This window comes from Phocoena sinus, chromosome 20, assembly GCF_008692025.1.
Source record: "Phocoena sinus isolate mPhoSin1 chromosome 20, mPhoSin1.pri, whole genome shotgun sequence".
NCBI classification, from domain to species: Eukaryota; Metazoa; Chordata; class Mammalia; order Artiodactyla; family Phocoenidae; genus Phocoena; species Phocoena sinus.
In genome coordinates, this window is record NC_045782.1 from 46,292,266 (window position 1) to 46,319,549 (window position 27,284).

At 51.5% G+C, this 27,284-nt stretch overlaps 1 protein-coding gene and 1 non-coding gene across 2 annotated transcripts; one reads left to right on the forward strand and one right to left on the reverse strand.

The window, feature by feature from the left end:
• Positions 1–2,963: 2,963 nt before the first annotated feature.
• On the forward strand, positions 2,964–3,035 carry TRNAM-CAU. Its single transcript has one exon. It is a non-coding gene; the product is annotated as a tRNA-Met (tRNA).
• Positions 3,036–5,815: 2,780 nt separating this feature from the next.
• NARF (nuclear prelamin A recognition factor) lies at positions 5,816–27,135 on the reverse strand. The gene is made up of 11 exons (XM_032616889.1): positions 26,589–27,135; positions 25,565–25,645; positions 22,434–22,577; positions 19,845–19,977; positions 16,709–16,843; positions 12,711–12,829; positions 11,982–12,111; positions 10,904–10,967; positions 9,854–9,991; positions 9,416–9,573; positions 5,816–7,502 (listed from the first exon to the last, which is right to left on the reverse strand). Exons 1-11 carry the CDS (start codon positions 26,613–26,615, stop codon positions 7,261–7,263), a joined length of 1,371 nt encoding a protein of 456 aa, XP_032472780.1. The 5' UTR covers positions 26,616–27,135; the 3' UTR covers positions 5,816–7,260.
• Positions 27,136–27,284: the final 149 nt, after the last annotated feature.

Here is a 27,284-nt window from a genome sequence, read left to right on the forward strand (position 1 = left end):
GCAGGGCACGTGACTGCCCTCCCACGTGACCGCTCCCACGTGACCGCCGACGCCGTGCAGAGGGAGGAACCCAGTTCCCCCGAGACCTGGCGAGGTCCGGGCTGAGTCTGCGGCGGTGTGGCCGCCTCCTTCGGCGACGAGTGGAGCGGGTGCCACGCTTGGCAGTGGGCCTGGGGCCCCGAGTTCGACGGGACTTCAGGCGGAAAGCGCGGCGGCTTCCTCCCGAGCAATTGGGCACAATTGTCAGCGGGAACGGAGCGCTCCTTCGCTTTGGTCCTGCGCTCTCCCTCCTCAGCTGTGCTGAGGAAACAAATAGGCGCTGATGTGCCTTTCTAGGGCACTGCCTCTGGTGATGAGGTACTGAAAAGAGAAATCCTTTCCCACGAGCAGAGACCTGTCATTGTAAAGCCCCGTGGTTTGCTGGGAGCGGTGTTGTGAAGGGCGCGATGACAGTGGGGTTCCCGAATGGAAAGCAAATAAGTCCAGGTCCGGAATTAGGGTCTGTTCCGACGTGACCTCACCCTCGGGTGGCTGGCTGCCCGCTCTGCCCCGCAGCCAATATTGGGATTTAGGGTTGGCCACTAAAACTTGTACGTGGGAGTCAGGCAGGGCAGGCTTAGTGGAAGAGTCTCCTTCCCTGTCCCCACGGCCAATTCGGTCCGACGGTTAAGCAAGCATCACTGGGACGGCTGAAGAAAGAGTCTGACAGTTATCTGTAGATTACCTAGGCCACCTGGTTCAGCCTTTCCCACAGTAGAGACCTTTGGAAGAGCTTTTGTGTGGAATATGAATCTCTCAAATTCTGCACCCGTTCAGAAAAGTCCATCCCCACACCTCACTGGCAAAGCTCTTTGACCCCAACCCTCCAATGTGGTTTTGTTCAGGCCCTGCCTGAGGCATTGATGAGATGTGCTGCCCAGAGAGCTTCCCCGTCTTCTCCCAGTGGCCACCATTTTGCCTCACAGTGTACCTATATGGCTAGATTTATCAGACTCAGACAATATCCTAGACCCGGGTGGTGGAGATTCAGGCTCACGGTACATACAGCCTTGTGGGCGCATTCCAGGGAGTCTTATCCCCCAAGGCAACTGCCGGTCTGTTTTGATATTCTGAGCCAGGGGCTGCCCCTTGTGCCCCTTGTGCTGGATGTGTCACTAAAGTTGCAAAAGTCCCTGCCTGGTAGCTTTGCCCAGGCCTTTGCTAAAGTTCCTCCCTCATCTTCACTCTCGCTTCAAAGCCCTTGGCAATGTGGTTGTACGTCTGGATTCTAGTTGTGTTCTGCAGTTCTGGCTGTCTTCTGCTTCCCCTCTAGATCCACCACTACCTTCCTCTTCCCTAAGACCAACAGGAAGCTGGAGGGCAAGAGAGCTGAGTGGCTGCAGCCAATGAGAGGCACTGGTAAGGAGATTAGAGGTTCGGGGAGGGGGGAGAAGGCCTGGGTATTCCTCAGTTCTTCCCTGCCTAGCTGAAGGTCCACAGCCTGCTAGGGAAGAAGGCCACAGCTCCTGTTCTCACTGGGTCCAGGAACTCCAGCTTCCAGGCTTTGGGATTCTGACGGCTCAGCACTGTGGCCAGTGTTGGAGTGCATACCGTGCCTGTGGCTTCATTTAACCCTGCTTGTAGAAATAGTTCCATGCACCCCAATGTTCATTGCAGCAGTGTTTACAATAGCCAAGAAATGGAAGCAACCTAAATGTCCATCAACAGATGAGTGGGTAAAGAAGATGTGGTACGTATATACAATGGAATATTGCTCAGCCATTAAAAAGAATGAAATAATCTCATTTGCAGCAACATGGATGGACCCTAGAGATGGTCATACTGAGTGAAGTAAGTCAGACATAAAGACAAATATCGCAGAAGCTAAGAAAAATGATACAAATGAACTTATTTATAAAACAGAAACAGACTTAGAGAATGAACTGATGGTTACCAGTGGGGGAAGGGTGGTGGGGAGGGATAGTTAGGGAACTGGGGACTGACATGTACACACTGCTATGTTTAAAACAGATAACCAACAAGGACCTACTGTATAGCACAGGGAACTCTGCTCAATATTATGTAACAACCTAAATAGGAAAAGAATTTGAAAAAAATTATAGATACGTGTATATGTATAACTGAATCACTTTGCTGTACACCTGAAGCTATCACAACATTGTTAATCAGCTATACTCCAATATAAAATAAAAAGTTTAAAAAAAGGAGAAATAGTTCCATGTCCTTTGAATGTCCTGGTGTTCATAGTCTGGCCATAGAACTCCAGCAGTTTCAGTCTCTTTGTTTCTTTTTCCTGTTGATTCTGTTGGCTTGAGAGAGGAGACACCCTACTATCTGCAACTGCAGGTTCCATGGACACTTTTTACATGAAAAGGTTCAGCACAAAGTCAGCGATTTTTCCCCCCAAAGGATTTATTTCCGGAATGTTCTTGGGGGAATAGTTTCTACTTCTTTGAAATGCAAAGTTATTTTTATTTTTTTCTTCAAATTATAAAGCTGAACAGCAAGATTTCATAACACTTTAATAAGCAGTTTTGTATGGAAAAAACGGCTTTCTTGGCCATGGGGAAGAAGTAGGTCAAGAGAAGAAGCCGAATTAAAAGGATAGTTTATTGATAATTGGGACAAATTAGGAGTCTTTTTCAAATGATGGGGAGAAACGTTGCTTTTGTTCTTTTCCGAAATCCAGCCAGCATCGCTGCAATACAGAACCTGCCACCATTGTCCAAAGACACTCTGGGCTGAAGCTTGTGTTTCTTGACTTTTTTTAAACAGCCGAAAAGGACGTGAATTCAGAGATTTCTCTGGGTAAGAAGTTGAGGGAGGGAGAGCAAAAATCCACATTATTCTTAAAAGGGCACTTGCAGGAGACTCCCTCCCCCCGCTTTTCTTTTGTCTTCTGGGCTGTACCCCAGGGAGGCTGTAGGGCTTGTTACAGGCAGGCTCAGAGGAAAGGACAGTACAGCAGAGTGGCGCAGCGGGAGCGTGCTGGGCCCATAACCCAGAGGTCGATGGATCGAAACCATCCTCTGCTATGAGCTTACACTTTTGCCTGCCATATCTGGCTTTTGCGTCCCCAGCTGTGGGGCAAGGTCCGCCTGTGGACCCTGGTGTCTGGGGGTGGCAGCTAGTTCTATGATGTAACGGTTAGCACTCTGGACTCTGAGTCCAGGGATCTGAGTTGAAATCTCAGTGGGACCTGTGGACCCTTTATGTCCCTTCCCAGGGGCACTTAGACCAAGGGTGGCCAGCAAAGGGATACAGTGGCATATGGTTCTAAGGCGTAGTGGTTAGGTTTCTGGACTTTGAATCCAGAGATTCAAGTTCAAATCTCGGTAGAACCTGCTTTGCCTGGGACCATTTTGTCTCCCTCTCTTGCGTCCCGAGCAGTGGGACACAGGGACATAGTCTGGCACAGGATAGGTGGTAACTCTGAGACCCTGGCAGTCCACCTGATCACCAATGTTCCCCTCCCTCCCACCCCAGAGGGAGCCACGTTAGGGATTTCCTGATCTCCTTGTTCTTTTTAATGTCCTTCCTCCCGTCCTGCCCCCCCAGTTTGGCTTTAAAAAAAGGAGACTAGGGGTATTCCCTGGCGGTCCAGTGGTTGGGACTCCAAGCTTTCACTGGCGAGAGCCCTGGTTTGATTCCTTGGTCAGGGAACTAGGATCCCACAAGCCGCACAGCACAGACAAAGAAAATTAAAATAAAAAACAAAGTTTAAAAAGGAGACCAAAGGGGCTCATACGCTAATTCTGAGATGTCCCATCATGCACATTTAAACTCTAGAATCCCATGTCAGGACAGACAATTACTTAATCTTCTCCACTGATGAGCTTCAGTGGGGACTGTTTACTCTTCATGCAAATGCAGAAAAGGGTCCATTCAGGTACTGCCCATTGGGCCCCTGGGTGGCTACTGTCATAGGAAAGGCTCTTGAGAGTGACACTGCCCACAAGTGCACCTGCTCTTCTCATAGATACCAATACTTCATAGGTCGTGTGCCCAAGTATATGCTTATGTGTGTATGTGTATATATGTATATGTGCTTATATGCTTACATGTGCATGTCTGTGTACACATGTATATGTGCGTGTGCACGGACATATGCCTGTGTATATATGTGCACACATACAGCACACACGTCAGCGTATATGTGCACACATGCACGTGTATGCGCATACACACATACCCGTATGTATGCGTGCGCGCATATGTCCGTGTATGTGTATGCACTGTATGTGCACGTGTGTATATGCACGTGTATATATGCACGCACGTACACATATACATGTGTGCACACGTGCATGTATGTGTATGTGCAATTTGATTTCAATTTAAAAATCAGACTTCCGTTCTGGTACCTGCTCTCCTTGTCTTTAAAACGTACGGCTTGAAAATAATTACCTTTCACTCAAAGAACATTGTGCCTAAAAGTTTTCATGAAGCTTGTAAGAAAAGTCTATATAAATTTAATTTTTTTTTTTTTTTTGCGGTACGTGGGCCTCTCACTGTTGCGGCCTCTCCCATTGCGGAGCACAGGCTCCGGACAGGCAGGCTCAGCGGCCATGGCTCACAGGCCCAGCTGCTCCGTGGCATGTGGGATCCTCCTGGACCGGGGTATGAACCCATGTCCCCTGCATCAGCAGGCGGACTCAACCACTGCACCACCGGGGAAGCCCTATAAATTTAATTTAAAAGGAAGTCTTGACAAGGAGACGGTAAGAAAGACAGTTTTTCCTTCAAGAAATCTAGGCTTTTGGCAGCTTCAATGTAGCCTTAGAAATGCTAGTGCTTTATGTCTCATACAATTCACTACTTGCATGACTCACTGAGTGTTAACTACCCTTCACTCTTAGAACGCTGTGCTTGAGTTCTTTCATCAAGCTTTTGGAAACATCCATGTAAAACTAACATGGAACACTTTTTACAGGGACACGGAAAAGAAGACACTTTTTCTCAGTGTTCTCAGTGGGCTTCCCTTTTAAGTCAGTGGCAGAACTTAAGAGCCTATAACAGGCAGTGCCCTTGCCTCACACCCTAGGCCAGCATCAAACTGATGTGTGGGCGGTGCATGAACTCCAATCCTTACTCCAGCAAAGCTGAGGAGGAAGCACCAGTATCTACACTGGCTGGAACTGGACCAAGCGGACAGGCCTGGAGGAAATGGAATTGAGAAATCTGGGCTCAGATATGGTCCAGAGCAAGGGCACTAGAGAACAGCTATTCACCAGGATGACCGACATACACACACCTACACGACATGATCACGGTCCACTGGAGGTATCAGTGGCACCAGGACTCAGACAACAGCACTCCTGTAGGGTAGCTGCTGGGTGTGACACGAATCTGGACCTATTCTGTTCCCCTCCTCATGCCAGGATAGCACTGCTCACTAGCAGACACCCCCTGCCGGATCGTGGTGCCACCCCTCACTGTGACTGCTCATATCACTTGAGTTATAACGAAGTAAAACCAATCCTCATTCCACTTTCCTCTCATGCGGCTGTAACCAAAGGTCAGCTGTGGGTAGGACCTGACGCCGCATGTGTGAACGCCCCGTCCCCCAGCCTGGGGGGGGGCGTGTTTTTGTTGTAGCTGGAAGAGGTGGCTTTTGAAGCAAGAAGAGCAGCCCCACCGGACTCCTGGCATCCCTGGCCCACAGAGGGCTTCGGGCAAAGACGCTCCCCTGCTCCAGGGTGGTGCTGGCTCCCAAAGCACGAGGGAGTAGCCTGGGTGGGGCTGGTGAGGGAGGGCACACGCAGGCCCCTGGCTGGGGAGTCAGCATCTGGTTCACGCACTCTCCACACTCAGACACTCTTCAAGTGTTTATTCCATAATCAGTTACTGTAGAGGATAGAAACTCAATTGTATATAGGTTGAAAGGAAAAAATATACAATTTCACACATTATATCCAGTTGTCAACCCAGATAGGTATACAGGTACAATACAACATAGAGTAAATGAAGGAAATCTAACAGCTCAGGCTTACAGCACTGAGGGATCCAAGAAGAACGTCACCACCCATGATAACAAAATTCAAGTGCTTTGAACAACCAACTGGAGGCCTATCCACAGAAGTCCTTGTTTCACAGGATGAGCCCTGACATGATTCCATAATTTCCCTGACATGATTCCATAATTTCCAATTCTTTGCTAGCCCTTTCTGTTTGTGGGTAAGCTGCTCTCTTCCACCTTTCTTTAAGGTGAGCTCACATGAGCACTACATGCCAGGTGGGGGAGTCCCGTCAGGAGCCACGGAGGCTTCACCGAGCCCTGTGGACGAGCCAGGCCCACGGAGTGTGGGAAGGACACCGGGGAGGAGAACAAGGAGAGGCTGGACCATCAGGAAGCTGCCTCACCCAAGTTCAGGGTCAGAAGAGCTGTCACCTGCCTGACCCCACCCAGGGAAGGATGGAGGAGGCTGACTGCCGACCACACAGCCTAGCCTGAGCAGGGCAGCTGCCTCTCCATCCTTCTTCCATCTGTTAACACCCATCACCCTTCGCAGGCCTCCCTCTGCCTCAAGGTGAGTTCACTTAAAGAATGTGAATGTGAAAGCGTGAATTTGGGACATAAGCTGCAGAGCCTGCAGGGCCACAGTTAGAGGGTCTGGTCCCAGGAGGCGGCTGTTACACAGCACTCTGGACACCACAGCAGTAAGGAATGTGGCCCACTGTTGCCAGAACTTTTTCTCCAGAAAAGCTGAAAATCCAGATTCATATTTATGAGCCCCCTGATTCCTAAAGGATGCAGTTTATTCACATTCTGGCAAAAACATTTTTAAGAATAAAATAAGTGGATAAAAATAAGAGCCAGCTGGGCAGACCATAGACCCCCGCAGCCTGCCCGCTTCCTGTCATTTCCACATCAAATCTCTCTGAGGCATGTGAATCAGAATTTCTGGGGTCTTAGCCGTTCACAGGACACTTTCTGGATTTTCACTAAGCCCAGAAGACAGTACTCTGACTCCATTCTTGTTCTTTGGAATTTTTCAGTCTTAAAGGAAACTCAAATTGGGGCACCCTTCTCTCACGTTAAAATATTCCAATCACATACATATTACGAAGATAGCACCTCATCGAACTGAGGGAGGGGGCTGCTGACAAATTGACAAATGGGGGTAGCAAAGAATTCTGAAAAACCAAAGCAGTAAGAGAAAAGCTGAGCTGTCTTCTTCCAGTGTCTCTGATACCCACACGTGGCAGCTCCTCCATCCTCAGGCAGCAGACAGGCCTGCCTCCCAGCCTCCTCGACCTTCACCACTTGATGTCTCGGCTGTTAGCAGGATGCCCTGGGCCCTGGTATGCGGTATGCAGGGCTTCCTGGACTCGGGGGGAGTCGGTGCCATCCAGCCACTCCTGGTACAGCTCCTGCACATGGGAACTGGTCTCCGGGAGCCGCACGGGGATGTCAGTGTAGATGCCTTTCATCTTCTGCAGCAGGGCCTTGTCCACGCACCCATCCTCTGTCTGGGCTTGGCCTCTGCCGTTAAGGCACCCTGAAAAACAAAGGGAGCTTACTCTTTCCCTCCTTTCACCTTTTTTTTTGGCCGCACTACATGGCATGTGGGATCTTAGTTTCCTGGCCAGGGATCGAACCCTCGCCCCTAGCAGTGGAAGCACGGAGGCTTAACTGTTGGACCACCAGGGAAGTCCCCCACCTTTCATCTTAAAGGGACAATGGTTCTGGAAGAGAGGAATGACAGCAGTGTGCAATGTCTCGTGGCCAGAGCCTGGAGCTGGACCTTGGGCCCCAAGACCCCGGTCACAGGCTCACAGTCCCTCCTATTTACATTACCCATGAAATGTTTTTATCTAAAGCCGAAATAACTTGCCAACCTTTTAGAAGTGAGTGGCTATGTATGCAAATCTGGATTTCCAGTTTCTCTTGAAATTTATCAAAACCAGGAGAACATAGAAATTACTAATGAAAAACTAAATCACTGGTGTCTACATAATGTGTGCATCCACATCTGGGCTGCACAGGGGAGGGGGACGATGGATGGAGACCCATGAGCCCAACACCCTAACACCTCGGCCTGAATAAAGAATATGCCTCCTATGTATTGGCGCTACTTATTTTCAAACGTGTTAGATGATGTCATGACTTGTAAGATAAAAATTCATTTAAGCGAACTTGCAGCAGGACTTCCCTGGTGGTCCAGTGGTTAAGACTCTGCGCTCCCAATACAGGGGGCCTGGGTTTGATTCCTGGTCAGGGAATTAGATCCCACATGCCACAACTAAGAGTTCGCATGCCGCAACTAAAGATCCCACATGCCTGCAACTAAAGATCCAGCATGCCGCAACTAAAAGATCCACATGCAGCAACAAAGATCCTGCATGCCGCAACTAAGACCCGGCACAGCCAAATAAATAAATAAAAACATGAAAATAAAAAAAAAAGAAGCTGCAGCAAATTTCCAAACCTCCCTCCACTTATCCCTTGGCTGCACCCAACAGCTGCCCTCTGGACCTCACATCTCACTTGCCCAGGGGCTGCTTCTCTCTCCTCAGATCCCAGCTCCTGCTCCCCCAGCTGATGCTCTGACTACAGGGCACAAGTGAGTCCTGCTGAGCCTCTACCCTGATCGGCATGCAGGTATGGGCTGCCTCTCCTGGAGGGCCTGCACGGACCCCTCAAGCCCACAGCTCCCCCGCTGCCTCCTCGTCCTCATCTCCTGTCCACTCCTCCGCTCAGACCATGGGATCTGCCCTCCGTGTCCTGGTCCCTGGAGCGAGGTCCCCAAGGCTGCCCATCCCCCATGGCCAGCGCTCGCCTCTCTGCCCTCAGCCACCCGCAATGGGGCCTCCTCGCCCTGAGCCCGTCTCGCACCTGGATCCGCGTCCCCCCCACCCAGGTATTTCCACCTGCGTATCTTGTGGGCACCCCCCACCCCAGAATGGTACAGACATCCCTGACCCCCTGAGTTGGCTCTATCACCACCAAGGGGCCTGATGGGCCATGGGGGCCGCACACTTCCCTCCTGCCCGACTCCACCAGCAAGTCCTCTTGCGGGACCCCCTACCCCCTCTCATCGGCCTCCATCCATCACACTGGTCTCTCCCATCACTCACTGACAAACCTGGCTGGAGGAGGTAGGGGCCATTCAAGCTACCAGGCAGTCTCAGTGTTCTCGACACCAGCTGCCACACGACCCGGCTCTCAGCTGGTGTCACCCAAGCAACTCTTCTCTGGGACCATGTCCCCAAGAGGTTTACCAAGGTGACATCTCCCAGCCTGCATTTTCCAATATGTGGGTGTGAGAGGGACCATCACGCCACAACCACCAGGGCAGCATCCACACTCCCACAAAGCCCTTGGAGCTGAGTGAGGCTGGGGGTGGCCAATAGGGCCCGTTTCCTACAGGGCTCGGAGGTGCCCAGCTCAGCCTGGGCCCCTGAGTCTTACCCCCGGCACAGGCGAGGACCTCCACAAAGTGGTACGGGAACTTGCCCTTCTTCAGCTTTAGGACCACGTTCTGGATGTTTCGAAAGCCATAAGCAGCAGCAAAGCGCAAGAGAACCTCCCCGCTCTTCTCGAGGGTGACCTCCTGGAAGTCTTTGTTCCTATAAAATCAACAGCACAGACTTTGATCTGTAGGGTCCTTCCTCTGTGGTTTGAGGATTATTTCCAGTCTAAGTTTGGAGGGTCAGCAAAATTTAAAAGTCTGTGAATAACACATAAAAGGCCTTTCGATCTTGACTGGTGTAAATTCTATAAATAGGACCTCCCTCCCGGACCTGCAGCTGGCTTTGCAGGGCGGGGGTCCTACTTATAGAATTTACACCTGATAGGCAGCATTGACCACACAGGAAGACAGACAGAGGCTACCCCAGCCCCACACACCTCAGGGCGCGGTAGGTGACCTCCCCCACGTCCTCGTTGAACAGCTCCTTGGCCGCATGTCTGAAGATGTGCGCCAGGTATCCGTCGGAGCTGGCTCCGTCATGGCGTCTAATCTCCTCTTCCTTCATGTCTCCAAACCTCACCAGGCAGGAAAAATGACAGCAAGAATTAAATCCAACTCCCTAAGTTTTATGATCCAAGGTCGCGAAAACCTTTACAAGTATTTAGACTTTGGGCAAAAACCTCATCTGTGTTGGGTTTCACTGGCTGACATGAAGCCTGCAGGTGCAGGCGCGCCCACCACTGCCCAAATGACTCCTTTCCTCTGGCTGCACGTGTGTCAAGGGTACGACCCTTAGAACCTCACAACTCGGGGCACGAGAACTAGGCATCTGAGGGCCACTTGAGAGGGCACACCATCTGTGCCCGGCCAGGACGAGGCCTCTGGGTCAGCCTGGGCCCAAGCACAGGCTCTGGCCACAGGCACACCAGTCGCTTACATCCTATGCTTACAGTCCGCCTTCCACACCAGGGCCACACATGGGCCTGACGTCACTGCCGGAAGGATCTGCTGCGCAGCCCGTGTGTGCCCTGTGGCCCTCGTGTGCTCTTGCAGTCTGTGTACACTCTGGGGAACAGGATGCAGCAGGACTACGGTCAGTGGTTGAGGTCACCACTGATGGCAGAAACCCAGTCTGCTGCTCTTGGGCAAAGGGACCTGAGGGAGCCACTCTGTGTCTGAAGGTGCCCCCCCCGTCCCCCAGTAGGTCCAGGTGTAACGTCAGGAACATGTGAAGTTCAGGAGTGGGGGGTGCTGCTGTCCACTCCATGGTGCTGCGCTTGCTCTATGCAGAGCCAAGGGTCGTACGTAGTGGGGCAACAAAGGGAGTGGCCCCCGAGGCCAGGGGCCTCACCGCACCCATGCCTCAGTGTGGCACGTGGCCTCACTGTAAAGGAGGGAGGCCTTGGGACATGCGCCTGGCAGAGGTCTCAAGGTCACACAGGAGGCCCCCAAGGTGCAAGGGTGCCTCTCCCTGCAAAGCCACTTACAGAGTGTCCAGAGCAGCGTCTCTCACCGAGAGGTCACTTTGTTCCATCATCTGAGTGATTTCACCTACAAAGAAGCGACATAAGATGCCGTGACAGGACATGGCCCACATTTCCTCAGGAGCTGCTCCCGGTGTCACCTCCTTCCCCCGGAGGACATTCTAGGTTACAATGACCTTGGTCATCACGCCTGTCACAGGCAACAGATGCAAAGTAACACTGATGAAATGCCAGGGAAGAGTCTAATTCCTCCTTCTGCCCCTGAAACGGGGGCTTCTACAAACGTCTCCCGGTGTTTTTGTTTCCTGAGTGGAAAGCTTTCATGTGGATAGGATGACAGTTATCTGCAACAAGACCGATCGAAAATCAGGACCACTTTTGTATCTCCCTTTGCACAAGGGATCCTGAAGAAACCCTTAACACTAAGGGTGTATCCTGAATCAACTGCTGTGGTGTCAGGTGTGTGTGAGAAGACTGAACATCTGTGAAAAAGAGTAAAAATCTACTGTATTCAAAGAAAAGATGCCCGAGTGTGCTTCTTAGGAAAACCCATCATCTAAGGTGAGCAGAGGGCTGTGGCTGAGGCTCTCCCACCCCACTCACCCCCATCACCGCCATAGGAGCCTGTGCAGTGGGGACCTTTCCACAGGCTTCCATGTGGGGAGTTTCTGGTCAGGGGACCCACTGTCCTCGGAGGTTGCCAGAGAGCCAGCCACTCTGCCTCCATGCCGTAGGGACCTGTTTTCAAGGCCATTTAAAGTACACCCACCTGGGCTTCAGCAAAGACTTAATCTATCTCTCAACTGATGGCAGCATTCTGAATGGCTCTTGAGGATTCCCGGGAATCACTCCCATCCCAACACTGAGAAGGTGCTGTGGGCTCTCTGCACAAGTCCAGGGGCAGGGCCTCCACGAGGAGTCCCCCAGCAATGTCCCCAGTCACACATGTGCTTTCTGCTTTGCTCTGAAGGAGGAAGCTTCAGTGTCCCCAGTGTGGTTGTGTGTCAGGCCCTCACCGCGGACACGCACTGGCCGCGGGGCTGGCCTCCCCCTGCTGCCTTTCCCGAGGCCCCACCCTCACCTGAGGTTAGCACGCAGTCAGTGCCCCGGGAACCCCTCGAAGCCGTGAGAACATCTTCCTGAAGGGCCTCCAGCTTCTTGTCATAGCAAGGGGCCACGATGACATGGAAAATCTTGTCTGGGGACAGGTTCTGTGCAGGAAAAGCAAATCCACGTTGGGGGCCATGCAGAAGGGAGGGGGCAGCTTAATGCGCTGGAGCCAGAACATGCCGCAAGGGAGCAGGCCTGGTGCTTTCTCGGGGTCCAAGACCCGGCTCCCACAGACCAAGTTCCTGAGCCGCAGCACCCCCAAGCCCACCCACGGCGCCACCTCACTCAAGACCTGCTGCTGCCTGGACACTCACAGGGAGAAGCCAGAAGCTGGCCTGTTTCCCCTGAACTATGCACGTGGTGACCAAACATCGTGACAACAAGCCGCTACTGGACTGTAAATGAACGCCCAGCCGTTTTCCCTGCAGACTTTCCAGATGCTTCCCAAGACACCAGGCCGCCCCTCTCCGTGCCCCTGGCTGAGCAGGAATTGGTGGCAATGCCAGAAGCTGGAAGCTTGAGTGACCAGGTGTCTGGATGCCCCCTCAATCAGCAAGGCCTGGGGCTGAGACCACCTTGCACGCCCGGTGGAACCTCCCCTGCCCTCCCTCGCTTGCCCTGAGTTCCCATCAGCACCTGTCCTCACATGGAAGCTCGTTGCCTGACCTGCATACTGCCCTTCAGGAAGAGGCCGGCTTACCTGCCGTCTGGCAAAGTAGTCCTTCACCAGGGATCCCATAATCTGCTGGGGAGACTTGGCAGTGCAGAGGTGGGGGGTGACAGGGTGACCTAGCACCCGCTCAGCATATCGGACCCAGCCTGAGGAGGAAAGGGCCCCGTGTCAGCTCCTCGTGGCTGCCTCACCCGGAGTAGAGCAGGACATGTCTTCTTTCAGGAGTGCGTGACAGGCTCCCTCTGACCAGGCCACCTCTCCTCAGCGGCTCGGCCACGGGAATCCCAGGTGCGTCTGCCACAAGACTGGAGGGTGCCGGGAATGCGCGCCTCCCTCGGCCCCAGACCAGAGAGAACAGAGCAAGAGGAAGGTAAGAGCTGGGGCAGCAGGTCTCCCCAAATTGAGAACAAGCTTGAAGGAGCAGCTATGAGGTGGCGTCCTGGGCGGCTTGGTTCCAGCTCCACCTTGCCAGCTGCAAAGTTGTTCTCATAGCCAGGATGGGCGGCCACAGTTCAGACAGGAGCCAATGGCCACCAGGCCTACCCAGCTTCACTCACCTATTGGAAATTAACAGCCCAGTAATTGCCCACTGTTAGGACAATGCAATATGTGAAACCCACACCCCAAGCAGCACAACCTGCAGCGTGCCCACGGCATGCCCAGCAGGGCCCTTAGCATCTCCCCTGAGTCACTGACTCCCACAATGCCTTGTGAGTGCACCACCGCTGCCACAGATTCCGGGGTGGACTGCAGGTCAGAAAGGTCAGCGGACCAAACAGCCAGCAGCTCAACCTGCAGGAGCAACAGCCTGCTCCCTTCTCCCACTGGGCACGACCTGGTGAGGAGAGCGTCTGGTGACACTGCTGATCCTACAGCAGTGTCTGGTGTGCACACCACAGCACCATGAAGGGGGTGTCGGGTGGGGGGAGCGGGGGTGAGGAAGCCTGGAGACAAGCTGCCCACCGGAACCCTGGGGCAGCCGCCTCCCCATGCCCACTCCCGGAAGGAGGTACAGCAAGCACCAGCCAATCCCATCTGAACAAACTCAAACCACAGCCATCACCTGCTTGCAGGCCTGAGCATACTCAGGCAATGTCCATGGTCACCAGCATAAGCCCCTAAGAGAAATGCTGCTGGAGGATGGCTCCCCTCGTTCCCAGCCTCTGCACGTGTACACGGAATGGTTCACATTAAAAAAGAAAACTAGGGAACTCCCTGGTGGTCCAGTGGTTAGTACTTAGCGCTTTCACTGCCGGGGCCCCAGGTTCAATCCCTAGTTGGGGAACTAGGATCCCACAAGCTGCATGGCGTGGCCAATAAATAAATAAGTAAAAAGAAAAAAGAAAAACTATCAAAGGTCGTTGAGCATCTGTGGGCTCAAGGGCACTCCCACCACAGGTCTGGCTTTGTAAGGCCCCTGTGCACCCTGGCCTCAGCGCCAGTGCCCACACATGCAGACTCGGCTCTCAGGCAGACCCCAGCTCCATGCTGTGGGTGATGTGCTATGTGCTGTGAAGGCCTCACACAACATCAGGCAGAACACCAGGCGGCAGGAGCCAGGGCCCCGGAGAACCTCCTGGCCAGGGCGGGGAAGAGGACCAAACAGGCATGAGGAGGAGGAACCAGGTCACAGGGTCCGCAGCACCTGGCACAGACACTAGACAGGCTAGCACTTTCTCACGGGCACCCCTGATCAGAACTTGCCACCAGCACCGGCGTGGGGCTTGGTAAGCCCCGCTGGCCCCCCAACTTGGTGGCAGCATGGGTGTGGGTAGGGCATCCAAATCCCACCCTGTCAGACTACCCACCTCTTCACAGTGACCCTCTCTGAAGGCAGAAAGGGAACCTGCTCAGAGAAGTGCCTGGCACAAGGTTCCCGCTCTCCAGACACTCTGCTGGGTTGGAGAGATTATTTCCCACACTTCAGCTCAGTGAGTGCTCTTGGCGGGATATCACACAGCCCAAGGCCCGTGAGCATGTCCAGAGCTGAGCAGCTCAATACCCCCTCTCCCACCCATCCCCGCTGGGCAAAGGTACGTCGGCAAGGTGGTGCTCCATTGGCTTGTGGGCAGCAAGGGCCTGCCCAGATGTCCCTATCCCGGCCTGGACGTGCTGCCCTCCAGGCTGAGGAAGCATGACTGGGACATAGGGACCCTGTGTGCAGAAGCCTGGCAAGTCAGTCCAGGACCACCTATATAGCCTGATTCTGCGCACCAGGTCAAATCATCCGACTTGGTGTTGTTTTAATTTCCCTAAGTTGTCACGGGGAAGCAAAACGTCAGCACCAAATTCTAGAAAAGGGTTAGGTCCGAACCAGATCTCACCTCATCTCCCTGAATTTGAGAGGTGGCATAAACATGAACAACAGTTGCAGTTTTAACTGGCTTAGCTGCGAAGAGCTCCCGAAGGAAAATGCATCATTATCTAGGAAAAAAACTCGGAGAAGCTCCAAACCCACGAGTAAACAGCCCTGAGCAGCTCAGAGAGACCACCAAATGCAGCAAACACCAAGCTGGAGGAGGGGGAGTGGCTGGTCTGCAGCAACAGCAGACAGCCCAGGTCTCCACCAGTGCTGCGCTCACTCCAAGGACAGAGGGCCCATTGCTTTCTGCAGGAATCAACCACCTGCTTACTACCCAGGTCAGCAGGGCTAGTTCCTGCCAGGAGTGGAGGCTTCTGTCCCAGGCTCCATCCCAACAGGGCCTCCCACATAAGGAATCCATCGCTATCAGAAGGTTTGGTGTCAGGACAGCACAGGAATTCCTGTGATCCTGCCAACAGGAACGTGGAATGGGAAGTCTGGAACCACCGCCCTGGGGGCACAGGCCGAGCTCGGGTCATTTTATACTGCCTCTTCCTTGGATGGGTGGGAATGAGCCACAGTGAATGGCTGTGCGGCATCGAGTGAGGGCCCCACAAGGAGCCGGTGCTGGGATCCCAGGGGCAGGGGCACCTCTGCAGTGTCCTTGGAGAGCCAGGTGGTTCCCTGAGACCTCAGCTGTGCATATCTACTCCTAAGCAGCTGCGAAAACACCTACAAGGACGTAAACGCAGAAGTGGACACCACGGTCCAGCAAAGTGTGCATTTAGAGTCAGTTTATACACAGACTCTGGATACAGAAACTGCCTGACACGCCTGGAGAGCTGGGAGCATCCACGTGGGGGGTCATCTTTCCAGGAGGACAACCTACACACCGGAAATAAGCCCCACCTGATGCTGATCACCTCTCACCGGCCCGTGGGCCGCTGAACAACATCGCTCAGTTAATGAATCAACCCATGGGCCTCTTGGACAGATGGCAAATTTCCTTTCCATGGTTTTACGACTGGGTGGAAAGTATTTCCAAATTCTAAGCAACCATAATGTCAACGTTCAACTTTATTAAATCGTAATCCTAATGATTGATGGGCGACATGTAAAATGCTAGAAAAATTTGGAACCGTGGTGGGGGAGGAGAGGTAAACTGAAAACAGAAACGTGAACAAAAACCTAAGATTATGTAGACCATAACTGGGCTCTCACAGACCTGATTTATTTAGAAATAATTTTTTCACTAAATGTCACTTACCAGCACAGCACTTCCTCCCTTCCCTTATGCATCATCTTTAAACATTTTCTTATTCCAAAACTTTCTATTTTTCCAGAATTAAAAAACCTGTGATAAAATTTCTCTACCTCAGGCACCAAGCTCTATATAATAAAACTAATTAAAGACTGGTTTAAAAAGCGCTCCAGGATGGAATCTACTATTAATGTAAAGAAATATTTTTTATTATGTAACTTCTATTTAAGCTGGCAAAAGATCCATGGGTGTTCATATTATCTATAATTGTTTGGACATTTGAAATATGTCATACTTTTAATAAATATGTTGGTCGATGTAAAACTACTCAAGGCTGAAACTACTCCCCAAGACCCACTGACCCCCTGACCTCATCCACTGCCTAGGCCTGCCCCCAAATGTAGACTGATGTGAAAAGGTGCTTCAGGCACCCAGAGGCCCAGCCGCAGGCCCTGTGCTCACCAGGACAGGCAGAGGTCAGCATGGGTAACGTGGGCTCTTCCTCATTGTGCTGGCGGAATCGACGCACGAATTCTTTTTGACTCTCCAGGATGCTGAAATCTGCAGCGATTGTTGTATTGAAGACATAATGCACCCCTGCAGGGAAGAGAGGCGCATTCGGCTCCACATCACAGAATGTGGGATCTATTCTCAGGGTCTGGAGTGTCAGGGACAAACTGAAAGGGCAGACTCCACAAGCATCGATAGCTGCCGAAGTAGGAGACTGTGCCCTTTACTCTTTCAAACAACAGCACGTATCATTTTTCACAATAAAACATATATATTCTCTCTCCTGCTTCCTCTTTTCCCCTCTACGTGTACACAAACACCTTACCGTACTCCATATGCAAATTAATGGAATATTACAAGGTACCAGCAGTATTCTCTTCCAATTCACTGGCTAAATTAAATTCCAGTCTGTAATGCTCTTTGATATCTTTAAAATAAACAAAATGAGGGCTTCCCTGGTGGCGCAGTGGTTGAGAGTCTGCCTGCCGATGCAGGGGACACGGGTTCGTGCCCCGTCCGGGAAGATCCCACATGCCGCGGAGCGGCTAGGCCCGTAAGCCATGGCCGCTGAGCCTGCGTGTCCGGAGCCTGTGCTCCGCAACAGGAGAGGCCACAACAGTGAGAGGCCCGCGTACCGCAAAAAAAAAAAAAAATAAAAAAAAATAAACAAAATGAGTAAACTGGCTGAGCACACCTTTATTATGTTGATTTTTAACTAGATTTTTCTTAATAAATATTTTTCTTTTTTTAAAACTGAAGTATAGTTGATATACAGTATTATATAAGTTACAGGTGTATGATATAGTGGTTCACATATTTTAAAGGTTATGCTCCACTTATAGTTATTATAAAATATTCGCTATAGGGAATTCCCTGGCGGTCCAGTGGTTAGGACTCAGCACTCTCACTGCCATGGCCCAGGTTCAAACCCTGGTCAGGGAACTAAGATCCTGCAAGCCGCGTGCTGTGGCCAAAAAACAAATTTTTTTTGCTATATTCCCTGTGTTGTACAATATATCCTTGTGGCTTATTTTATACCTAATAATTTGTACCTCTTTATCCCCCACCCTTATAGTGTCCCTCCCCCTCTTCCCTCTCCTCACTGGTAATCACTAGTTTGTTCTCTATCTGTGAGCCTGCTTCTGTTTTGTTATATTCACTAGCTTATTATATTTTTTTAGATTCCACGTATAAGAAATATCACACAGTATTTGTCTTTCTCTGTCTGACTTAATTCACTTAGCATAATACCCTCCAAGTCCATCCACGTTACTGCAAATAAGTTCTTAATATTGGAAAATAAACCTAAGACAAAAGAATGTGCTCTCAATAATTACAATAAAATAAAGCAAGCAAATAATTTTAATATCTGCAGCTGGTCTAAACCTTAAAAGCAGCCAGTTATTCTTAAAAAGAAATATTATGGGGCTTCCCTGGTGGTGCAGTGGTTGAGAGTCCGCCTGCCGATGCAGGGGACGCGGGTTCGTGCCCCAGTCCGGGAGGATCCCACATGCCGCGGAGCGGCTGGGCCCGTGAGCCATGGCCACTGAACCTGCACGTTCGGAACCTGTGCTCCGCAACGGGAGAGGCCACAGTGGTGAGAGGCCCGCATACCGCAAAAAAAAAAAAAAAAAAAAAAAAAAAAAGACATATTATGGGGACTTCCCTGGTGGAGCAGTGGTTAAGAATCTGCCTGCCAATGCAGGGGACACAGGTTCGATCCCTGGTCAAGGAAGATCCCACATGCCGAGAAGCAACGAAGCCTGTGTGCCACAACTACTGAGCCTGCGCTCTAGAGCCCATGAGCCACACTACTGAGCCCACGTGCCACAACTAATGAAGCCCGTGTGCCTAGAGCCCGTGCTCTGCAACAAGAGAAGCCACTGCAATGAGAAGCCCGCGCAGTGCAACGAAGAGTAGCCCCGCTCGCCGCAACCAGAGAAGGACCACCCGCAGCAACAAAGACCCAATGCAGCCAAAAACAAAAATAAATTTATAAAAAATAATTTAAAAAAAGAAATATTATAACTATTGTGTCACCTTAAAGAGTTACCTTAAAAATATCAGTTTCACTGTGGATATATTTTCTTTATTAATATTAACACATAGTGCCCAATTATTTATTTTTTAAAAATCCCCCCCCTAAAAATAGGGCCTTTCACTATGAGAAGACAGAGCATCTAATAACTTCGATCTCTGGTAAAACTAAGCTAACCTTAGGCTTTTTAAGATTAAAAGCATAAAGGATGACTTAAGGAGTCCACGGTGGTAGCTGCAGCCTTAGTTTTGATTGTGGCAGGCAGTGCACCGAGAAACAGCTCCACGTGGAAAGCAACACGGAGCAGTGAGGCAGGCAGACCAGTGCGAGGACATTTAGTCTACGTGTCATCTTATTTTATTAGTAATCCCAATGCGTTTACATCTTTAAAAATCCATTGAGGAACAGTAAAAACTCTTTTTTGGCAAATGGCTCAAGTTCTCCTCTTCTGAGCCCACCTGTAGGACACTCTGGGTTGGAGGGGAAGTTCTAGTCTGACATGACAGACAAGACAGAAGCACTCTTATTGCTGTTTGAGGCAGTATTACTCTAGTATTCATTCACATTTGAGTCCTCATGTACTGACCGTTCATTCTTCACACAAAGGACATAGCCCATTCCCTTCCTGCTCTGATCTTCAGAGAGCTTCCTGGGAAACCAGATGCCAGTCATCGTAGACGTGATTCTCCATCGAATAAACGCCCTCTGTAACCACTATGAGCCAGGCGACTCGACACTGCTGGGCAAGCGTGGGTCCCAGGTGTCCCCAGCTATGTGCCCTAAGATGGTCATTTGCTGTTCCCGGAGGGGCCAGCCCGGCCGTAACACAACACCCATCTGCATGGCAAGAGGGTAAGTGACACCAGCCTACCATGCATGGGTCAGAGAGACGGACCTCTTATGTTCCACAAAACTTTCATGGAAGTTCTTACCTATCTTGTGCCCTTGAAAATTGAACTTTAGAGATTAAAAGGGCAGTTAAAAACTCAAGTTATAAATTCAAATTAAATCCAATTTATTTGCTATAAATAATATCAAAAGGCACCTCACCAAGACTTTTGAGGAAGCCACAGAGTCTTCTGGATGCATCAGTCACACTGAGGCTGAATTTAGCAGCAAAATAAGGCAGAGACTGAGGACATACCGACACTGCCAGCACCTTGTGCTTTGAGGTATCACATTTCTAGGAGAAATAGAGAAGAACATTGTACATGTGGTGATTACACAGGGAGTGAAAGTAAGACACCTTCGTGAAAAGTCTAGAACAAACAGAACGTAACAGATGCCCTATGGAAAAACTAATAAAATATACAAGACACTGGCAAGCACAAAGAAATAGGAGAAAAAAACGAGAATGAAAAGAATGAGACATTCCAAGAGATTTTATCAATTTTAAGAACAATATTAAATCAGAAATATATACATCGATATTATACATAAATGCAAACATCTGGAGAAAATGGATAAATTTAAAGGAAAAATAAAAGTTATGTACAATATTGGACTGTAAATAACTGAAATGACCCATAACAATGAAAATACGTGAAAATGGGGCCCTGAGGTCTGCCCCCTCAAGCCCAGGTCACTTAGTGGCAAATTTTAGCAAAATTTTAAGTAGTAGATGATCCTCATTTTCTAAGAAGTCTTTAATAAATACCAAACAAACAAGCGTGAAACCAGGCTATCACACCCTGAATCCAAAACCAGATGCTGGCAGTTCAAGAAATCCCTAGAAAAATATGAACAGTTTGAGTTTAGAAGAGTGCTGGCTCATCACGGACACGCAGGATGTAGCCCAGGGGAGCAGCAGGAGCAAGCACGTCGGGCATGAGGACGTCAGCAGTGGGACCCCTTGACCTGGGATTAGAGGAGAGAAGATGCAGGATTATCATGACAGACCGTTAAGGTCAGACACTGCCTGCAAATGAGGAAAAACAGAAACCTGGAGAGAGGTGTTCAGTGGTCACCTTCCACCACAGTCTACCTGTGGGCTGGTCACAGGACAGTCTGGTCCTGTCCCCATGCCCCTGCCTCGAAGCTCAGGCGAGACAATGCTGAGGCTGCCTGTCTCCTCTGGGTGGGATTTCACTTTCATGTGACGCCTGGGAAACCCACACCCATCAAATCCATCAGGGCACCAAGTTGGCACACACCGACCTCCAGCCCCCTCACAAACTCCTACGATGCCCGAGCCAGCCAGGCATGGTTTCTGTGGTAATATAAATTCGGAGGCAGGAACAAGGGGCGCAAGTTTCAAATGCTACTGGAGGAGGAAGAGCAGAGGGCGGTCTGTCCCCAGCTTCAGGAGCCAGACTCGGCACTTCCTGCCCCTCTGTCTGACACCCTGCCCAGGGAATTGCGAGGGCGCACTCCTCACTTCATTCTCACTCAAATATCACCTCCTCTGAGGGAGCCGATTTATGACCAAGAGGGGATCAGCCTGAGCCCAGAGCCGAGGGCAGCAGGGAAATAGAAACTGCTTTTTCCTGATGACAGCCCTGACTGACTGACTCAGCCAAACCCAAAACCTCTCCCACTTCTAAGCTTTCAGTTTCATGAAATAACTAAGCATTTCCTTTTTGTGCTAGTCTGACTTGGGTATCCATTTTCTATAGCCAAAACGCTGATTGGTGTGAGTATCTACATCTCTTTAATAGTAAAAGATTCTGCAAACATCTATTTAATAGTAAAACTTTACCAGCATTTCCACTAAAGTCTGAAACAAGACATTAGTACTATTTTTTTAAATTTAATTTAATTATTATTATTTTTTTAATTGGCCACGCCACACGTGGCATGTGGGATCTTAGTTCCCCGACCAGGGATCGAACCTGCGATCCCTGCATTGGGAGAGTGGAGCCTCAACCACTGGACCGCCAGCGAAGTCCTGACATTAGTACTATTTTTATCACTACTGCTATTTCAGGTTGATTTAAAGGTCCTAGACAATACCATAAGAAGAAGAAATAAGATATACAAAGACTGGAAAAGAAAAAATTTGTTACCTGCAGTCAGTACACCTAGAAAAAAACCTGGGCCTCACGTGGGCCAAAGTGCCTAGCACGGTGTGTAGAGCCGGTACACACACTTCCTGGGAAGCAGCTGTGAGAGCACAGAAACACCCCAGGCCAGAGTGAGGGCGAAGAGAGATGTGCTTTACAGCCTCATCTGCCTCCGCCTTTCCTGTCTTTCCCCTTCACCTGTCTTCCTGTCACTACTGGAATACAAGTGACATTGAGTAGTTCCGTCTGTACAGGGAGTCTGCAGGGATGAACTGAAGGAGCACAGCCCTGCCCCAGGACACAGAGCCTGTGAGGACAGAAGCCCTGCCTCTGAGAATGCCCCAGAGGGAGAGCGGCAGCAGCTGAGCCACCACACCATCCCGTGACCAAGCACTCAGAGGCCTCCCCCAAGCCAGGGGAGCCTGGTTGGCGGTGCCGGCCATAGTTGCTGCCCACATCAATGAGGGAGTGTGACTGTGGGTGCGGTTTTGTTCTGACAGGGCTATGGAGAGGGTCAACTACAGCAAGGGACACAGGGCCAGGGCCAAGATGCACTCCCCAAGCCCGAGCAGAGGCTTCATGCCTCACCTTGACCTCCACCCACCTCTGGCGCCAGAAAGCGCCTGGGATGCCGTACCTTGTTAAGGTTCAGAACTCGGAAGAAGTCCTTGGCGTTCTGCTGGGAAACCTGGACTCCTTCCTCTGCAGAAACACAGCTGTCACAGGCCAGGCAGTCACTCAGAAATATCTTGGCATCAGCCAATTTATGGAATTCTCCTTTCTACGAAAGAAAGATGATGCTCTGGCCTGATTCTTCAACAAAAACTCTTTAATACTTGCTTCTTTTGAAAAAGTAACAGTGCAAGCAGAATACAGAAAACTGGTGCAAAACCCCTGAGACATCCAGGCCAGGCCTGGAGCTCCAGGTGCTGCAGTCACCATGGTACCAGGGTCCCACGGATGGCAATATGCGGAGAGCGGGCCAGCACCGTCAAATGCGGCAGGAGGAGAGCTACACTTCTGGGCTTCTCCTGCCCCCACGCCTCTCCCTGCTGCCACTGGGGGCTCCTGGCTTGGCCTGCTCTGCACTCCCCGTTGAGCTTGCCCGGTCCCACGGCTCCCCACAGAAGCTTCCCATGGAAGCCCGCAGACTGGCCTCCCTGAGAGGCTTAGCACTAACGTATTTCACTGCTGACCCGTGGGCAACAGGGCCCTCACGTCACAGAGCTGTGACGCTCAAACTCACACATCAGTGACTCTGCTCCCTTAGACACCAAGACAATAACCCTTGGCTGCTTCGTCTTCTCCTGGCTGCACCTGCGCCCACTTGCTCCCTGCGGCTCCCTCCCTAGGCAGAGGTCCACCAGAACACAAGCCACACCTCCGATGGAGGCCCTCATCCCTGTCACTCCTCCCAGCTCTCACCTCTAGCCACTCTGGCCCTTCCTGCTCTGGGTCTCCCTGAGGGAAATGCTCGCTGAGAGCCTGGCTCATCCCTCGGACCCTCGCAGACACCTGCCAGAACAGCACCCCCTGGCATCTATGTGTTGCCTCTTTTCCCTGAAATGCAAGCTCTGAGGGAGCAACCTTGTCTCATTCCCTTCTGTTCTCTGACATCTCCTGTATACAGAAGGCACTCAACAAATATTTGGTGGATGAACATATGAATATTCTGAAGCCTACTAGAGCCATTTCAACAGCCCCTGATGGTTGTACATTGGTTCTTCTTTCAAACATTTGGTGAGAGAGGGCTCGCGGTGGGGCTCGCGGTGGGGCTCGCGGTGGAGGTGGTGTGGCCCTCCCGTCCATAGCGGCTCTGAACAGGAGTGCACACTGTCACCTCCCTCCCCCCCGCGCCCCGGTGTCACTGTGCAGCGCTCACTCCGGGACCCTGCTATGTTGCAGATGCTCATTCAGGAGGTGTGGACAGGACCCAAGGGTTTGCACTTCTAACAAGCCCCGAGGTGGGGCCAGAGCTGCTGCTCCAAGGGTCTGGAGCACATGGCTTGGCACACAGCTGGTGCCTAATAGGTACTGTTGAGCGGCACTGAGAGTTCTGCCTCCACTGCCCCTGCAGAGGCGCCTAGGACCACACTCTGAGCCTCCGCGGGCAGCAGGGCTCCCTCCCGGCCTATGAGCCACACGCCACCCCGTCATCCTCATCCTTCTGCAGGCTTTCAAGGGCCAGGCCTGGTTCCTTCCCACCTGTTGCGGTCCTTCCTCTTTCTCCTGCTGCCTCTTAAACACAGGCATTCTCTGCAGAAGCCTATCCATTGGCCCTGCTCTCCAATCAGCCTCACTTCCCAGAGCAGCGTCAGGCCCCTACTCAACCTCTCCAATCTCGGCCTCCAGGGAGCTCTCTCCCTCCCATCCTGCAAAGCTCAGTGTCCATGCAGCTCAAACTGCGCTCAGCTCCCTGTGCTGCGCCCCCTTTCCTGCTTCTGCCACTCTGGCTGGCCCACCCAGGCCTCACCACCCTCAGCCTCCCAAGTAGTTTCCTTCTATTCTTCCCCTACTCTAGTCAGCTTAAGCCACCTGCCTTAAAACATGCATCCAATCTATCTCCCTGCCCTTAACACCTTCCCTGTGCCTGATGAGCTTTGACCCCATCCCTATATCCCCCAACCTCAGTTCTCACCACCCCTCAGGGCCCACTCCAGTAGCCACTTTCCTGACTGGCTCTTCCCATCAGGGGGTCCGCCCACTGTGCTGGCAGGGCGCCCACTTAAGCCGTGTACACACATTATCTCCCAGCTACCACAGCCCTGGGAGAGAAGTAACCCAACTCCCCATGTCACTGATAAGGAAACTGGGGCTCCCAGGGTTAGATGTCTGTCCAAGGTGATGTAGCCAGAGGGTGGGTGTGGGAGGCCCCAGGCCAGATGCTCTGGGGCTGGAGGGCCGCAGGTGCTCCCTGCCTCTCTTCTGCCTCAGTGCCCTGGGTACTTGTCTCATCCCCTGCTGCTCACTATGCCCTACAGTCACCAGAGTACACAGCAGCACTGGTACATGACAGAACCAGATCAAAGCCTGTCTAACTCAATGTTGTATTAGGACTCCTAAACTAAAGAGGAAACCTGCTGCTTGCTTCTTCCATGTTGCCAATTTTCCATTTCTAAAACCAGTACCAGTACTTTTTAAGGGAAGGGAGGATGGGTACCTCCCTGTACCGCATCCTCCTCTCTGTAAAATGGGGACAACAGTAGGGCTTACTTGAAATGCTCATTCTGAGCACGAAATGAGATCACATGTATAAAGCACTTTCTCTAGCGCCCAGCTCAGGGTATGCACCCAGTAATTGTAAACTGTCACTACTGGTTAAGGAAAACCTAAAAACTCAAGAACTGAGAGAAGAAACCATTAGAAAAATAAACTTACAGAATCAGGAAATCTGAATTATTTTATAAATTACCTACCTAAAATCCCATCTTACAGAATAGAACTTTTCACTAAAAAAAAAAAAAAAAAAAAAAAAAAAAGAAGGCTTAAACATTACATCTCTATTTCTAATAAACAGCCAAGGACAACATTTTTCTTTGTCCCTAACATGGTATGTCTTGGCTTGGTGTATTCTGTGAAGAGACACTGTTTCGTGCTCTTACCCTGAAGATCGTGTGCCTCCAACTGACTGACCTGCATGTTTAGCCCCTGCATTTCTTGCTTCTTTCTTTCTTACAGCAATGATGTACCTGGTGATGTGAACCCCCAAAGAGGAGACAGCAGCAGCTGTTTACTACAGGCTGATACAAAACTGAAAAATCTACTTGCCTCTCCATTCTCGTGGGCTGGACTTGGTACATCGACTGATGCATTCTCTTGGTCATCGGTTTTTGTTTTTTTACTACATTCCTTGAAAAGGCAAAGGAACATATGAAAGAACAACTTTTAATCTGACTCTGTGAATGTAAAAAAACATACATACTTGCTGATGAATTCATCGCATGTCTCAAAATCTTTTCTACAGAAATAGAAGCACTTATAATTGTGGACATACAAACACACCCATACACACCTTTATACCTGCATTGTTTGCAGCAAATGAAGACTAGAAGCAATGTGGCCTCTCATGACAGGTAAATTAATGCCAGACTACCTGGACATGTGTATACGTGGAATACAACAAACTAAGGTTGTGTGTAATGCTATGAAAAGGTATCTCCTATATAACGTTGAGTGAAAGAAAGAGCAAGTGATGGAATAATATTTATGATACGATCCAATTTTGAAAAAACAAACAGAAACCCCCCTGTGCATCACAGCCTAGAAGTGGGTAACGCTATCACAGTTACCGTGGTTACCCAGGTAGGAGAAGGCCCAGCCCGTGTTTCCTTCCTGCACTTCTGTGTCGTTTTCGTTACTGTAAGCACTAAAGTTTTTAGGTAGCATAAAGCCCCCTAAAAACACTGTTAATCACCGTATCGCTAATTCACACCAAGGATGGTGTCTGCTGTGAGTGCCCTGACTGGTAGCAAAGGTTGGTCGGTTTTTCTGGTGGTTTTTGGCTTCGAAGGTACTTTGGAAGGATAGACATGCGCCCCGACGTCACGCCGCCTCCGGGAAACGGGAGCGGGAACCGGACGCGCGGGTGGCCCACCCTCAGCGGCCTCCACCCCCGAGAACGGGAGCTGCGGGTCGGCGCCCGGAGGTTCTGTCAGCGACAACGCGGAGGCAGAGGCGCTCGGAGCTGCCAGGCTCCTGACGCCCCCGAGGCCCCAGGCTCTGCGAGCGTAGGCTCCTCCCGGCCCCGGCCCCTGACCCGGACCCCGCCCCGGCCCGAGCGCGCGGAGCCCACCTTCCGCGTGCAGTGCTCACACTTCATCTGGAGCGGGGCTGGCAGGTCCGGGTGCGCGGCCTGACCGGAGCACCAGGAGACGCGGTCACCGCCACCCGCCGCCCGCTGCCCGCCACCCTTTGTTGTCTTCGCTCCGACGCGGCCCCACCCCTCGCCGCTCCGCTCGACCAATGAAAGCTCCGGGAGCGAGCGAGCCACAAGCCTGAACCAACAGGAACGCGTAGAGGGCGGTGCGGCTCCACGCTTCAGGGCTCTGCCTAGGCCAATGAGACCGCGGGAAAGGGGCGGGTCAGGCCCTGGAGCCAATAGGAGCACGCGGGGCGGAGCGGGCGGGACCCCCGCGGAGACCGCTGCCGGTTCCCCGGTGGGTTTCTGCGGCGTGCGGGTCTGACGGCGGCTCTGGGCGAGCTAGCTCACCGTCCCGAAGGGACGGCCCGAGATCGTTCCCAAAGTGCTCGGGCGCGTCAGCTTGGCGCCAGACGCGCGCTCCGCTCCGGGCCGGCCGAGACGGCGCCGCCCCGCCGCCATTTTCGCCCCGAGAGGTGTCACGTAGGCCCGGCGGGGCGGCAGTGCGCACGCGCGGCGGGTCGGAAGCACGTGTCGCCGTCGGGAGCGCGAGGCACCTGTGGAGCGGTGGTGCTGGACCCGCGTCTTTCCGCTGCCTCTAGCAAACCGGGGGTGGTGGTGGGGGATACA